Below are 16,824 nucleotides of genomic sequence, written 5' to 3' on the forward strand. Positions count from 1 at the left end.
CAGTCTCTAAACCTACTTTGTTAAAGCTATATTTATCACCATATAATGCAGTACAACGTGATTAGAGTTGGACACAATGGACGGGGTATTCAGACGAATACATACATAATACATTAGAGTTTATTATTATTATTTACATTAGAGTTGGTCACTTTATTTGGCATTTTGTCCAGTTTCACTGTGTGCAAGTGTAACATTGAACTAATTTGTTTGTGAATCGCTAAATCACGTGACAAAATGTGTCTTGGTTGTCTTCATTGACTGTACTTTGCAATTGAAGTGATTGTCATTTGTGATATACTTCTAGACGCACAGTGTCCATCAAATGGCCATTATGAGCTTTGTACTAGTGGCTGTTCAGGATCATGCCAGAACAACTCCATCCCATCTGTCTGCAAAGCTCATTGTATGGAAGGGTGTGTCTGCAATGAAGGCTTTGTCCTCAGTGGAGATGAATGTGTCCCTTCCGGCCAGTGTGGTTGTGTTCATGAGGGCAAATACTATAAGCATGGGCAGGTATTTTATCCCGGTGAGAACTGCCAGCAAGAATGCACCTGTGATGGAAAGGTAAGAATTCAGTATGTATACTATGCAGCTGTCTGTCTGTCTTTTTCTTTTTTTCAACAAAGCTATGTGCGTGTACACACACACACACACACACACACACACACACACACACACACACACACACACACACACACACACACACACACACACACACACACACACACGAAAATGCAGTACAGCTATCAACAAAGTCAGTCAAAGGAGAAATAAAAATCACACCCGTGTGAACTGAGTGGTGCAACTCCCCTCTCCCCCCTCCTCTCTCTCTCTCTCTCTCTCTCACTCATTAGCAGGCAACAGTGCAGCACTATCTCTCTCTCTCTCTCTGTTTCTGGCACAACAGCGCCACTACTGGTACTAATTAAAGTCACATTAACACGGACATTGCTGTTCCTTGGAGTGGTTGCACCACTCAAAAAGAGTACGAGACAGTGTTGCCTCTTGTTAATCCCACATTGGCTGACACAAAACAGACAAATACAGTAGTAAAGGCTAAATTAAAGCTGGAGGAGGGGAATTAAGGACAGCGAAACCACCCATGCTGCCAGTAAAATAGACAAATAAAAAAATAGAAATGCAGTAAATTGTTGGACACAATCTTTGGCCCAAGCCCATGATTCCACTATTCATCTGTTACTCCCGTTCTCCAAACAATTAAGACAAATTAAAGTGATTTAACACCCTGACGTCGCACAATTAATGTCTTGTCCGTCCCAAGAAACTTGAAGCTATACCGTACTCAATGTGTACAGTATACATTCCCTCAGAAAGGTATTGCACAGTATATTAGCCCAAAATTAACATGATGTACTGTCAGGTAGTAGGTACACATTAACCGTGTCTGTGTGTGCCACTGCCTATTATTTAGGCACTATTGTTTGACTACCATTCAAGTTCTTGTACAGTGGGTTTATAATGTTGATGTACATACTATTGTACAGTATGTAATGGAATTACATTTTTTGCTTTGGTCTGTTTTTATTTATTTTTGTCAGATGCCCCATTATCAGCTGAGATTTCCTTGTTGCATAAATCTGTTTGCTTATTTTTTTAGTGCATCTTCATGTTTGAAAAACAAATCCAAACACATTACTTTTAGGTGCAGTGTAAGAAGGCTTCTTGTGGACCCGATGAGAGGTGCGAAGTGAAGAAAGGTGTCCGATCATGTCAGCCTTTTGGAAATGGAACCTGCACCATCTCTGGTGATCCTCATTACAAGACCTTTGACAATGGCACTTATGACTTCCAAGGCACCTGCACCTACACTGCAGCTCAAGCTTGCCACCTGGAGGGCACACGTCTCAACCTCTTCTCTGTGGTGGTGGAGAACGAGAAGTGGTATGGCATCTCTGCAAATCCCAAGGTCTCAGTGGCAAAACTTCTGGCTGTTGAAGTTTATGAACACACGTTGATCCTACGCAGGAACCAAATTGGAATAATCATGGTATATCACACTTTGCCACTTTGTCTTGTTGAAAATCTTTAATTTCTCTGTTTTTCTGATAAAGCACCAATGCTCTTACACTAACAGCATCAAACTCATGAACAGACATTATATATATATATATATATATATATATATATATATATATATATGTTGATATCTTGGAGAAACCCTCTAGAACTGCAGACTGTAGTGCAGGTTTGGTGGTTAGGTACCTTGCACAAAGGCACTGTAATAGTAGCATTTAAACCCTTAAGCTGATCTTATGTCTGAATGACTTGAAAATGTAAACTGACAATCTTAAGTATTCCGAAAGCGAAAAGCATTACACTGTATTCTGATGGTATAATCAAATTGCATTACTTTCATTGTATTCATTTTTCTTTCCAGGTAAATGGTGTCAAATCTCCCATCCCATTGAACCTCAACAAAGGTGCCATCCAAGTTTACCAGGAAGGCATGTATATCGTCATCGCGACTGACTTCGGCCTAAGAGTCACATATGACATGGTCTACCGCGTCACTGTCACTGTACCTGGCAACTACAGGGGCAAGACCTGCGGTCTGTGTGGCAACTTCAACGGAAACAAAGCAGATGAGTTCCAGCTGCCTGGGAAAGTAATGCCAAATAATCCCAAAGACATTCTGAGCTTTGGTGCAGCCTGGAAAGTGTCTGTGCCTGGAGTGGTCTGTGAAGATGGCTGCAGCGGAAACGCCTGCCCCAAGTGTGAGGACTCCAAGAAAGCTGCATTGGAGGCAGACTGTAAAATCATTACCAGCCCTACAGGTCCCTTTACTGCCTGCCATGGCATAATAGACCCAGTATCTTACTACCAAGATTGTGTGTATGATCTTTGCATTGCCGAGGGAAATCGCACCACGCTCTGCCATAGCATTGCTGCATACATGACAGATTGCCAAAACTCTGGTGTGAAGATCCAGACCTGGAGAAGTCCTACTTTATGCCGTAAGTGTCCTGTTCCTGTCAGACAGATACAATCTATTGTATAGTTAATCTACCTCTATGTATTTGTATCGAAACAACAATGTCTTGCATTGTTGAAGTTAATTTAATAGATGTTTATGTCCATAGCTTTAAAGTGCTCTGCAAATAGCCACTATGATACCTGTGCACAGCCCTGCGCCACTCCATGCCCTGGTTTGTCTGATGTAGTCTCATGTCCTAACACCTGCGCTGAAGGCTGCAGCTGCAATCAGGGCTACTACTACAATGGAACAGGCTGTGTTAGCATTGATCAGTGTAGCTGTTACATTGATGGATACACTTACAAGGTGAGGGGGGGGTGTGTGTGTGTGTGTGTGTGTGTGTGTGTGTGTGTGTGTGTGTGTGTGTGTGTGTGTGTGTGTGTGTGTGTGTGTGTGTGTGTGTGTGTGTGTGTGTGTGTGTGTGTGTGTGTGTGTGTGTGTGTGTGTGTGTGTGTGTGTGTGTGTGTGTGTGTGTGTGTGTGTGTGTGTTGCATATAGATTAGGGGTGCACGATCATGGTATCTGCCGATACTGATATTATACAGAGGACCACATTGGAAACAAGCGTAGGTCCTATGGGCTCGGCCCAAAGCCTGTTAATAAAGTATTCGACTACTGAATGAGATGAGTATGAGTAATTAAATGTAGAATTTAGCCATTGACGGTCACATTATTATTGCGTAATCAATATCGTGAAAATAATCTGGATTATTTTTTGACTGCTCCGATACCGATATGGTGTTTTTATGGCCGATTCCGAAACGCTATCGACTATTGTGCATCTCTAATATAGATTGTGAATATGGCATTGGATATTGATTATGAATTGAATAATGATGAATGGTCTCAGTGATGAAGTATTCTAATCATTAGTTTTGTCTCCTGTGTAGATTGGAGAGACTGTGGTCTCAGACAGCTGCCACAGAATCCACACCTGCCACACTTCAGGAGTGGTTCTGTCCCAGAGCATGTCATGTAACAGTGATGAAACATGTCAAATCAAGAATGGCATAATGGCCTGCCACCCCAAACAGTGTTCTCTTGGAGAAAATGGTACACTCACTGATTTCAGTGGTGACTCTGGCAACATTGAAGATTCAGGGACCTACGAGCTGGTTAAAGTTTGCGACCAAGCCGTAACACCAAAGTTGTTCAGGGTGGCGGTGAAACTGCAGAAGTCTGGCACCCCCATGGTCAACAAAATTATGGCACTGTATGTGTTCTTTGATGACGTGATGATAACCATTAGCAATACACATGAAGTTCGGGTGAGTAGCTTAATTTGCCTGGTAGTTAGTTTCCTAACTAATAGTTTCCTCTTATGCACTTAAACAAAAGGGTGATGCCTGAAATTATGGGCCCCCGTCAACATATAACACAAGACTCTATTATTTATTGAATAATTTAGGTTACATCTGTACATTTCAAGGCCCCCTGTCGGCCCAGGGTCTTTTTTTAAACAACTGCAAAATAGTCTGTTTTGAAATTGTCAATGTGCCTGTTATTATTAAAGTATTTGTTATACATTAATTTGCAGGTAAATGGAAAACAACTGAATCAGAACTTTTTCTCTACAATCGACACATCGTTACTGATCTCAGACAATGCAGTAACAATCAATAGCAAACCAGGACTTGAGCTGTCCTTCAGTCCTGCCAATCAACTCACAATATCTGTCGGAGAAAAAGCAGCTGAATTTGTATGTGGAGCGTGTGGGAAACCTACTGTAGTACCAATGGTTGGACAACAACAACTACAATTCTATCTTGGAGGCCTGAACCCCCGATTTGCAAATAAGGACATGGAAAAATGGAAGGCTCATGATTTGTGACTTCCCTGAATGGTGAATCATATCATTATGTCTCCAGTGTGGCATATGTTTATTGTAGCAACACATTCCTGTGCATGTCTCTTCTGTTTACTGTTTGTTACTTACTTTGTCTATGAGTTTAGTGTCAATCAGCAAGCAATTTGTTTGTTTTTAATGAATGACAATAGCTTTTTGACTGTGGCGATAACATTTCAGTTATATAAATTAATACTGAAGACATGTCTCTCCTCTTTTCCCAGTTTGATTCCAACATTGCTATCAACTGGAATATACTGCATCAACAAAGAATCCTCCAGAACCACAAGACTTCTCCTTTGATTATATATATATATATATATATATATATATATATATATATATATATATATATAATCATATACTGTATATTCATCAACAATTCAACTGTATGACTCCCTTTACCTACCGGATGATTTTTCTTTCTCAATATCATTAAAAATGTGCAATAATATAATAATATCTACCAAGAGTTACATTATGTGTGCTATTTGTGAGATTAGAATATTCTAATATTCTTTGACTCATTGGGTAACCTCTTTTAATAATATATCAGAATCAACTTTAATTTCACATCACAGGTTTACATGTGTAAAGACGTGGGTTGAATTAGTTTTTGTGCATGAACATAGCAACAGGTATGTACATGATATGAGGCATTAAGGTGCAAAGAGAGTATCAGCGCATTGTCAGGTTCAACCACATCCACAAAGGGCAGTAACTTCTATACAGTCCACCCAGGGCTACGCTTTGATTATTCCTTCCCAGCATTGACCCCCTATCAAAGCTATCTGTCCATGCAAAGTTGCAGTGACTGTTCAGAACCAATAAGTCCTCTCTAGGTTTGTTCAGCTTTACCTGGACTCTGTCGCCAACCATGGTATCTAAACATACCATTACTATGACATTATACTGCATTTGTCCTACAATTACTGGTGTAAAGATTACACCTGATGTATATGGAAATCACAATTCACAATAATATAACTTAAATAACTGTTTTAGGTCGTCTCTGTTCAAATGAGAGAACAAACATGTTTGGACAGGATCCATGGGCAGGAGGGATTTTTAGGGGCCCTAAAAGATGGCTTGCTGATAGCAGCTGCAAGCAGCTACACCTATACTGTGCTCCTGTTGTCCTTCCTGGTGACCACTACCATATAAGGGAACAATTTGGGACAGTGGGAGTTTGGGAACCACCTTTTGCCATTTCCCTTTGATCTCTTTGTTCTGACCTGTATAAGACTACTGAAATGTCTGTAACTGTGTGTTAGTCCTCTGGAAGCCGAGAGGCTGAAGGAGCTATATGGGTCTCAGGACCCATGGCTGTGATCTGCTGTCTTTGTACTCTCTGCAATAAAATGGACTTGGAAACTTTCATTGGCCTGTCCGTCGTCAGTTCTCTTCTCTCTTAAGTTGCTAGGAAATATACATCACACCACCATAGCGTTCATGATTATTTTCTATGACCACGGTCGTGTGCATGTGTGCATGCGTGCCACTTATGACTATGAGTGAATGTGATATGCTTAATGTAGTTGTAGAAGGTATACACCATGTGTTGTGAAAGCTCTCACGGTGCCTCAAGATTCTTTTAAACAATATATGGGCAAATACAAATGATATCAGGGATCTCCATATATTGGTATAAAAGGGACACAGAAGGATACATGGTTCCACTGACAACAATATGACTCAGACATAGCCTATGGTCGGATCGCCAGTGTGATGTACGTGTGAGGGCCGAACCTATAGTTTATATAACTTTTAAAGATGTTTCCTTTTCATGCTGGTGCTGTTCTACTTTCTGACGAGGGCATCTAAGGGAGAAACGTGAAATGTGTACATAATAGGAACGTTAGACGTCATCCGAGCATACAGTGCCAGATTAGGACACTGTGCGAATCGACATCGTTGATATGCAAAGGCAGTTCATGTTGTGTGACATCAGACCACAGTTCCGGACAGCCTATATATATATGGTAAGGAGTGCCTTTAAATGTTAACTTTCTCCAAGAGTCATCTGTTGTCTATTTCTGGCAGGAGAGACGAATAAATACAGACATAGTCACACTCAACTTTGAGAAACAAGACTGGTAAAGCTTAGCAGAATTTTAAACATAAATATTAATCCAGGTGGACAACCATGGCTTCGGGAGCGGAATCTAACAATGATGATCTTTCCACTGCCATTCTGAAAAAGAAGCAAAGGCCCAACAGACTTATTGTTGATGAATCCATCAATGAGGACAATAGTGTGATCTCCCTCTCTCAGACAAAGATGGATGAGCTTACGCTGTTCCGTGGAGACACAGTGCTGATGAAGGGGAAAAAAAGAAGAGAGACTGTGTGCATTGTTCTCTCTGATGTCGCCTGTTCTGATGAAAAGGTCCTTATGAACAGGGTTGTCCGCAACAATTTGAGGGTCCGTCTGGGTGACGTTGTGAGCATTCAGCCATGTCCCGATGTGAAATACGGATCAAGAATCCATGTTCTCCCAATAGATGACACAGTAGAGGGTATTACTGGAAACCTTTTTGAGGTCTACCTCAAGCCGTACTTCCTAGAGGCTTTCAGGCCCATCCGCAAAGGTGACATTTTCCAGGTCAGGGGAGGCATGCGTGCTGTTGAGTTCAAGGTGGTGGAGACTGATCCATCCCCCTACTGCATCGTTGCTCCTGACACAACTATCCACTGTGAGGGGGAGCCCATCAGGAGAGAGGATGAGGAGGAGTCTCTGAATGAGGTTGGCTATGATAACCTTGGAGGGGTGAGGAAGCAGTTGGCTCAGATCAAAGAGATGGTGGAGCTGCCTCTTAGACACCCTGCACTGTTCAAGGCAATCGGCGTCAAGCCACCGCGTGGTATCCTGCTGTATGGACCCCCTGGAACAGGAAAGACCTTGATTGCTAGAGCTGTGGCGAATGAAACTGGAGCCTTCTTCTTCCTTATTAATGGTCCTGAGATCATGAGCAAGATGGCCGGAGAAAGCGAGAGTAATTTGAGAAAGGCCTTTGAGGAATCGGAGAAGAATGCCCCAGCAATCATCTTCATAGATGAGATTGATTCCATCGCTCCAAAGAGAGAAAAGACTCATGGTGAGGTGGAAAGGCGTATTGTGTCTCAACTCCTCACCCTGATGGACGGTCTGAAGCAGAGAACTCATGTTATTGTCATGGCTGCCACCAACAGACCCAACAGCATTGACACAGCTCTTAGGCGATTTGGGCGTTTTGATAAGGAGGTGGACATTGGCATCCCTGATGCAACAGGCAGACTGGAAATCCTCCAAATTCACACCAAGAACATGAAGCTGGCTGATGATGTTGACCTTGAACACATTGCCAATGGGACCCATGGACATGTGGGTGCAGATATCGCTGCTCTCTGCTCTGAGGCGGCTCTGCAGGCCATCCGAAAGAAGATGGACCTGATTGACCTGGAGGATGAGACCATTGATGCTGAAGTCTTGAACTCACTGGCTGTCACCATGGATGACTTCAAGTGGGCCCTGAGTCAGAGCAACCCATCAGCACTGAGGGAGACAGTGGTCGAGGTTCCCAACGTCAGCTGGGAGGACATTGGTGGTCTTGCCGATGTCAAGAGGGAGCTGCAGGAACTGGTGCAGTATCCAGTGGAACACCCAGACAAGTTCCTGAAGTTTGGCATGACCCCGTCAAAGGGTGTGCTATTCTATGGGCCCCCTGGTTGTGGTAAGACACTCCTGGCCAAGGCCATTGCTAATGAATGCCAGGCTAACTTCATCTCCATCAAAGGACCTGAGCTGCTAACTATGTGGTTTGGGGAGTCAGAGGCCAACGTCAGAGAGATCTTTGACAAGGCTCGCCAGGCAGCCCCTTGTGTCCTATTCTTTGATGAGCTGGACTCAATAGCCAAGTCCCGTGGTTCCAACATAGGAGATGGTGGTGGATCCGGTGACCGTGTTATCAACCAGATCCTGACCGAGATGGACGGCATGTCAAGTAAGAAAAACGTCTTCATCATTGGAGCCACAAACAGACCTGACATCATCGACTCCGCAATCCTACGACCTGGCCGTCTGGACCAGCTCATCTACATCCCCCTGCCTGACGAAAAGAGCAGGATTAATATCCTCAAGGCCAACCTTCGCAAAAGCCCCATCAGCAAGGATGTGGATCTTGACTTCCTGGCCAAGATGACCAATGGCTTCTCTGGCGCTGATCTCACAGAGATCGGCCAGCGGGCATGTAAGCTGGCCATCAGAGAGAGCATTGAGAAAGAGATCCGCAAAGAGCGCGAGAGGCAGACCAACCCGTTAGTTATGGAAGAAGAGGGGGAAGACCCTGTGCCTGAGATCAGGAAGGACCACTTTGAGGAGGCCATGCAATTCGCTCGTCGCTCCGTCAGTGACAACGACATTCGCAAATATGAAATGTTCTCACAGACGCTGCAGCAGAGCCGTGGCTTCGGCTCTTTCAAGTTTCCCTCCAATACCACAGGGGGCAGCACTCCAAGCCAGGGGTCAGGAGGCACTGGTAATGCTCAGGTTTTTAATGAAGATAATGATGATGACCTTTATGGATAAGCATATACTGCCCCTCAATGGTAAGAAGACTAGATTAGATCTATAGGCCTTAAAATTACGAATTCAAAACTGAAACCCTAAAAAAGAACCATAATATGCACATCACTATTATGTGGAAAAGCATTCAGAACACAGGACGCAATTTGGCACTGATCTATCCAGATGCCAAAAGGTCTGCCTCTGACAGCCTTATAGTTGACATTTTGCAATAAATACAAAAAGCTGCACTAAGAAATACAGGATTTAAAACAGAAACATCCCTTTAAAAAAAGACAAAGAAACGATATATATGAAACAGCAGGTATAGACAACTTATCCATTCATTATCTGATGTTGAGTGGCCTCATTATATCAGTTTCACAACCCTACACAAGCAATGCTAGACTTTTTATTTCTTTAATATTTTATTTTATTGCTTTATTCCAATAGGACAGTGAACAATGGGACACAAGAAAGTTGGGAGACAGGGGAGCAATATGCAAGTAAACTGCAGCGGGTCGGGTCAGTTGCAGAAAGGACTATATGCTGCATGGTGCCCTTTTCCTTTTTGAGTGGTTGCGCAGCTCAAAAAGCACTCCAATGCCCAGCAAGTGTGTCCATGGCCGGGTCTGAGCACGGAACTAGCATATTTTCACCACCAAGTGTCACTGTTGAACAGCCTAACACACCACCAACTACCAAGTGTCCCTGTTGTGCACGCACGCACACACACACACACACACACACACACACACACACACACTGGCTGAGCACGCGCCCCTCACTTTTATGTACAAGTATATTAGTATATTATTTTTTAAATTATGTATTGATCTTCAGTAGAATTGACTACTGTAACGTGTCCTTACAAACACAAAGAAAGTGCTCGCTCTCTATATTTCAGCCTCCATACCATCCACCTGAGGTCCACAGGTCCAGTCTCCAGTTCCATGGTCCCTTCCACCAGTGCAACCTCTCCAGAGTCCAGACCCATTTTATCTGGTCCCTTACCCCGGAGCAGTATAACAATAACAGACACAAACAACAATTACACAAACTAAATTATCAAATACAAACAATATGAGGTCTATTAACATGACTCCCATGTGTGTCTTTGACTCATGACCATGGCTATGAGTTATCTGTGACATTAGGTCATGTTTTGTCACGGTTTAAATCCAATCGAACCGTCACAAATCTATAAATCCAGAAATCTCTGAAATGGCATTGCTGATTAAATCATCTGCGGCATCACTTTATGCCCATATGTCATTGATGTTAAATACTATAGTACAAGTACTCTGATGTGATGGGTACTGAATGATATCATACGCTAAAATGGATAAATACATAGCATAGCATATTGTTGCTGTCGGGAAGAAACCACCTAACTCCATTTTTGAGGTTTCTTTTTTTTTTCTCGCTTTTTGTACGTAGGAGCGCTGGCTTTTGTCCCCTCAAAAATCACACCTGTGTGAAGTGAAAGCCGCTCTTATCGTCATACATTATCATCCATCATCTGATTTTGGCCAATCACAATTTGCGTCCTCACCTTCGTCTCGTGCTTTCGTTTGTGCTTACGCAATTTGTTATGTAATGTTTGTGTTTACACAAACACTCAAAGCTGGCCATTCATTGTCAAATGAATGGCCATGAAAAGCTGGAAAAGCTGGACATAGGAGTGGCTAGCGCCCCTCAAACATATTGTACAGTATTAAAAAGCGCTTCGGACAAAACCTCTCAACTCCATTGGACCCTCAAACTGTCTCCCCATCTCATGCAAGTAATTGACAATATATAAAGTCACAACAGCAACTTTGATGAGGCAATATTGCATTGTTTAAAAAATATATATGGGTTTCTTCATTTTCTGAAAAAATATATACTTATATGCATATACATTTTGGTATATCTCTGGTTTCTTCCCGACAGAGATATGCTGCCAGTAATCTTAGTCACCCATCAACAAGCTCACAACCACGAGTCCATGACATGTTTTGAGCTTGTACTGTAGATCTGGGTTTCTTTTAGGGGCGCTAGCGCCTCTTATGCCCAGCTTTGTGTGTCTGGACAACATAGTAGACTATGTTGTAAATATCTGTTGAGAACTCTAGTTTTCGCCGGCTGCAGGGCACGGCTGCACTAATAACTTTGGGGCGGGCCTGTCTAGAGTTTGAATGGACAGGTATCAGTCAAAAGGGAGAGGAAGGACGGGTGTGGAGGATCAACATATGGAATGTCAGAACAGGTCAGCTCCATATATGCAGATCTAGGTGATGTCTATCTATCCAGTATGCAGGGTTTGATGAGGTCAGTGTCGTGATCTTCATATATGGAGACAATACCAATCCATTGAGCAATGTAGAGCTACTGTCTCGTTGCTTTATTTTAGGTAAGCTGGATTTTATTTAGTTCGTTTTGATGCATTTGACCATGATTGCTGGACAGTAGTCAAGACAAGGGATTGTATAACTTGTATAACCGCATCCAAAGATACAATGCTACTGTCAGAATGGCGGTTATCACATCAACATTATTAGGCATGCATGGCAATGGTTTGTGTTGGGGTGATGTCAGACCAGAGCATTTGTCAGCCTATATAAGATGCCCTTTATAATGTATACATGCCCGTTACAGAGAGGCAAGGTAAATTTGTAAGACGGTAAGAGAGTGACAGTGAGAGAATAGAATAGAATAGAGAGCAGAGAAGACAGAAGAGAGAATCTACATGTTGTTGAGGAAAGACGAGGAGAGAACAGAACGGATAGAAGACAGAATCACAGAGACTACGGGGCTGTATGAATCACTGAAAATAAAATGGAACCAGAAAAACCCCAACCTGAGCAAATGTGGAGAGCTTTTGAGTAAACTTAAGATTTTCCTATTGGAATTAAATTTTATGCCTACTACTGGCGCCATGCTTACTGAGCAGCAGTTTCTCCTAACCAGTGATGTCCTCGAGATTGGAGCATTGTGGAGCATCCTCAAAAAGGACATTATTTCCTTTGAGAGATACATAGCCCAATTAAAATGTTACTACTTTGATTACAAAGATGAGCTGCCCGAATCAGCTTATATGATGCTCGGCCTGAATCTTCTCTTCCTCCTCTCACAGAACCGTGTGTCCGAGTTCCATACAGAACTGGAAAGGCTGAGCGCACAAGACATCAAGACCAATGACTACATCAGACATCCAGTTTCTTTAGAACAGTACCTGATGGAGGGAAGCTACAACAAGGTTTTTCTCGCCAGAAGTGATATCCCAGCTAAGACAGTACGGTATAGTAAGTTCTTCATAGATATTCTGCTGGACACGACTCGTGATGAGATTGCTGGTTGCATAGAGAAGGCATATGAGCAGATCGAGTTCGATATAGCCAAGAGTGTGCTGTTCTTCACCTCCCCGAAGAGGATGACGGAGTATGCCAAGAACAGAGGTTGGACTCAGAGCCCAGATGGTTATTACTCTTTCGCCACTCAGCAGCAGAGACCAGAGGATGTGACCGTCGCCTTTACAGAGATGGCACAGCAGGTCATCGAATATGCACAACAGCTGGAAATGATTGTGTAATCAGCATCCAGGAACTCCACATGCGCAGACATCACTTAAAGATGGAGTGTACTTTTTCTGTTTTGTCTGTGGAGTTAACATATATTCTAACCCAGGTGTGGTTAGAATATTCAAATATGCCTTCCCTGTGTATTTTTGGGGTTCTTCCTGAAAGCTGAAAGTCTTTCAGTCAAAAGGCCCAATCGAAAATACACCATAAATACATCATAACCCCTCCACCATTATCATACAACACACGGCTGTGGGCGAGGCTTCAGGTGAGTGGTGCTAAGGTGGAAACCAGGTATACTTTTAACTTAATGAACTGGTGGGTGTGGCCACATACAAACATAATTTTAACACTTTCTGTACACTTTTTTGAAAATCTTCCTCATAGCTATAATCATAACCGATGACCATGTTTTAGGGGGGGGGGGGGGGAATCACGGCACTCCATCATTAACATGCACAAAACTGGACGCCTTTCCTGCTAGAAGAGGAGACATTGGGCATCTTGGGTATCCTGAATGTGAAAAGAATTACAAACCTAATAGATGTTGAGGAGGACCGTAGGCGAGAGAGAGTTGTCTAACAAGACAAAATGCATTTCATTCAATTATAATTTAAACGTTTCGATTATTTGTTGATCATTTACCGGTATGCTTTTTTTTTTTTATCATGGATGTGAGACAGGGACAGGAAAGGTGGGAGAGAGGGGGTCCCAGATGATAGCAAAAAGGCTCAGGTCAGATTCAAACCCAGGTCAGTTGTGGTATAGCCATATTTATGGTTAGCATATTTAGGTTTTTCCTTTTTTCCTTGAATCTTTCCTTTTTCAGAGCAAGGTTCAGCCCATATAATCCCCATTGACTTCCATGATAAACTTCAATCACAATCACTTTTACTGACACATCATTGGTTTTAGTGGTTTGGTTTACAAATGTAAAGAAGTGGTTGACATTTCATCAGCTTTTATTCGACAGCGATAGTGGAGAGAGAGAGAGAGACAGGAAATGCATGAGGGAGTAATAGACATTCAGCAAATTGTTGAATTGTCATGGATTAGGGTATGCGTGTGACATCATCATCAAACCCGGAAGTTATGCAGGAACTGAGTGGCAAAAAGTACTCTCTGGCCATGACAGCTGCCAATATATCCAAACAGAAAAGTTGTATTTGATTGCATTAAACGACGTTAAATGACATTAAACTCACTTTGTCACTCACTTTGCCACTCGATTTGCCATTCACGTTATGCATGTGCATACCCTCTATACTAGGCTATAGCACATGTCATACCAGCACCTCAAAGGCCCTTAAAACAAGGCTCCAGACTTCCCAATACAAACTGGTCAGGCTACTTGGCCTCACTCCCCGAACCCACCTCACCCCTGCCCACTTCGACAGACTGGAATGGCTTAGGGTTGACGACAGAGTACAGCATCTTGCAATGGGTCTGGTCCACAAGAATCGATACACCACCAAGATACCCATGTACCTGTCGAAATACTTCCCTAATGTCAACAACACCAGAGGGAGTTCAACAAACCATGTGCAACCCAGATTCGGCACGAACAAGGGACTCAATTATTTTTGCTCCTATGCCACCAAAATGTGAAACGCCCTATCAACAGTCATCAAGACATACCTTGTACGAATACCTTGACTCCTTCAAAACCGCTCTCAAAGGGCACCTACGGATGTCTGCAATTCGAAACTAGCCCCCATAAAATCTGAATCCCCATCCACCCCTTTTTCCCCACACTGTATATGTTTTCTTTTCCCTTTGTACCTCCTTTATGACGATTTCCTGTTCTTTGGCTATATAGAAGTGTATATTTGTATGTCTCTAAATGTTATGATGAATTGAACAAGGTGGACCCTCTTGTAAACAAATGTAGTGCTTTATTGGGTCGTCCACTCACTGTTAACAGTTTTTGTATTGAGTTAACAACTGTAACAAATACTTCAATCAATCAATCAATCAATCAATCAATCAATACAACAGGTGTAGTAAGTAGACATGTGTTTCAAAATAATACTAAAATAGGCAAAGAAACATGAATAACATCTTATAATATATATTATATCTAATCCTTTTAGTAATTGTGTCCTCAAAATTGATTGAAATCATTGAAATGATTGGCTGGAAGGTAATCATTGAAATGATTGGCTTGAAGGTGTGTCATTCTATCGGGTGAGCCACTAGGGGACACTACGTGGCTGATGGAGGGGAGAGAGAGACAGCAGAGAGATGGATGAGCCCAGAGGGAGGAGGGGGAGTGTGATGTGAGGTATGATGATCACTTCACACAAGTCTGATTTTTGTTTTGACAAAGATTTCCACTCTTGTCAGGTTTTATTATTTTTATTTTATTAGGGGGAGTTCATTGTGGGCACTGGTAAAAGGAAGTGAGGTACCAGGAACAGCTATAAAAGTTCTAGGAAGTGATGCTATGATGGTTCCATTTCTGGTGTCAATGAGTGTTTGGTGTCATAAACTAAAGCCTACGAATCCAAAATCAGAACTTTGAATAGTTGGTTGTAGCCGATAAGCTGTAAAACCTTGGTCGAGATATGATGATGGTGGATATTATGACCTGAAACAGATCATGGGAATAAAGGAATCTCCTGGAGCCTCCTGACATAGCTGGGTGAGAGGAATTTAATTTTTATCCAGTGCTTTTTCTTTTTTGACTAGTTTTTGTTGGATATTACTGGATTATTACTTGCGCAAGCAGAGTGTGCAAGTAATAATTTCGCCCGGTCTTCGTTCACCGTGACAGCCAACCCGCCATTTGATGTGTATAAAAAAAACAGCAAATCCGTGCCTGGTTTGCTGGGACCAGATTACATAAATGACCATATGTCTTACGTCATCATTTAGAGCTAGTCATACGTATACTATATACATAATCAGTAAAATAAAATAGCAAATTGTGCCTGATCTGCTGGGACCAGAGTACATGGTGTGTATATATATGACTAGCTCTCAATGATGACGTAAGAAATATGGTCATTTGTGTAATCTGGTCCCAGCAAACCAGGCACATATATACTGAGATTTGAAAGTTTACAGCGGTCGAAAGTACTTGCGCGCTCTGCTTGCGCACTAGTTGGCCATTTATGGCCTACTAGTGTGCAACAAGCAAGTATGCACTCGACAGAGTGCAGTTCTAGTTTATTTACTTTTATATGAACTGAAGTTTGGGACGTTTCAAGAAACTACACATGTATGGTGTCTCTCTTGCCGACCAAGTCGGTCCCTGACAAGGGTCTAAAGATCAGGGTTTGGTATTTTTTTGTTTTATTTTTAAATTGGAAGTCAATGCATCAGAAGTCAATGCACCGAATGATTATTTGAATTGAATAATCCATTTGTTTGGTTTATTTGGGGTTATATAAATATGGGGTTAATGATGCAAATTACAGGTCAATCATACAGAATATCAAGCAAAAAGACAATACAATACACCTCTGCAATTCTTATTTATTTTAAAATTATTGTTCAAAATCCATCAACTATGACACAAATTCAATTTCCTTTCCAATAAGATAGTTCATGCAAAGAACTAGGAACTGATTCATGTGTATGACATGATTAGTGATTATACTGCTGATCTTGATCACTTGATGATTGTTAACAACCCCCTGAAAAAGAGAAACATATTTTAAATACAAATCATCATCATATTTCTCTGAAATGTGTCCTTTGACACTGCCATGACTCTTTTGCTATTTGAAGACATTTCAGATATCATACACAGACACAGAAAACTTCACCAAAACAGTATAAATACATTGACACTCTTGAATGTGTTACAGTATGTAGGCTAAATCCCATTTATCCGTTATTCCAAAGAGGATAAAACAAGCTAAGGATA

At 42.0% G+C, this 16,824-nt stretch overlaps 2 protein-coding genes across 2 annotated transcripts; both read left to right on the plus strand.

The window, feature by feature from the left end:
• Positions 1-6,990: 6,990 nt before the first annotated feature.
• Positions 6,991-9,411, plus strand: LOC310867824 (transitional endoplasmic reticulum ATPase-like; the record flags this gene model as incomplete). Its single annotated transcript, XM_083777968.1, has 1 exon — positions 6,991-9,411. One exon carries the CDS (start codon positions 6,991-6,993, stop codon positions 9,409-9,411), a length of 2,421 nt encoding a protein of 806 aa, XP_083634094.1.
• A 2,707-nt stretch (positions 9,412-12,118) lies between these two features.
• LOC310868788 (26S proteasome non-ATPase regulatory subunit 8-like) lies at positions 12,119-12,961 on the plus strand (the record flags this gene model as incomplete). Its single annotated transcript, XM_083779255.1, has 1 exon — positions 12,119-12,961. One exon carries the CDS (start codon positions 12,119-12,121, stop codon positions 12,959-12,961), a length of 843 nt encoding a protein of 280 aa, XP_083635381.1.
• Between the last annotated feature and the right edge of the window lie 3,863 nt (positions 12,962-16,824).

Source organism: Protomyctophum parallelum, assembly GCF_964188405.1.
Source record: "Protomyctophum parallelum genome assembly, chromosome: 1".
In the NCBI taxonomy this organism is placed as follows: domain Eukaryota; kingdom Metazoa; phylum Chordata; class Actinopteri; order Myctophiformes; family Myctophidae; genus Protomyctophum; species Protomyctophum parallelum.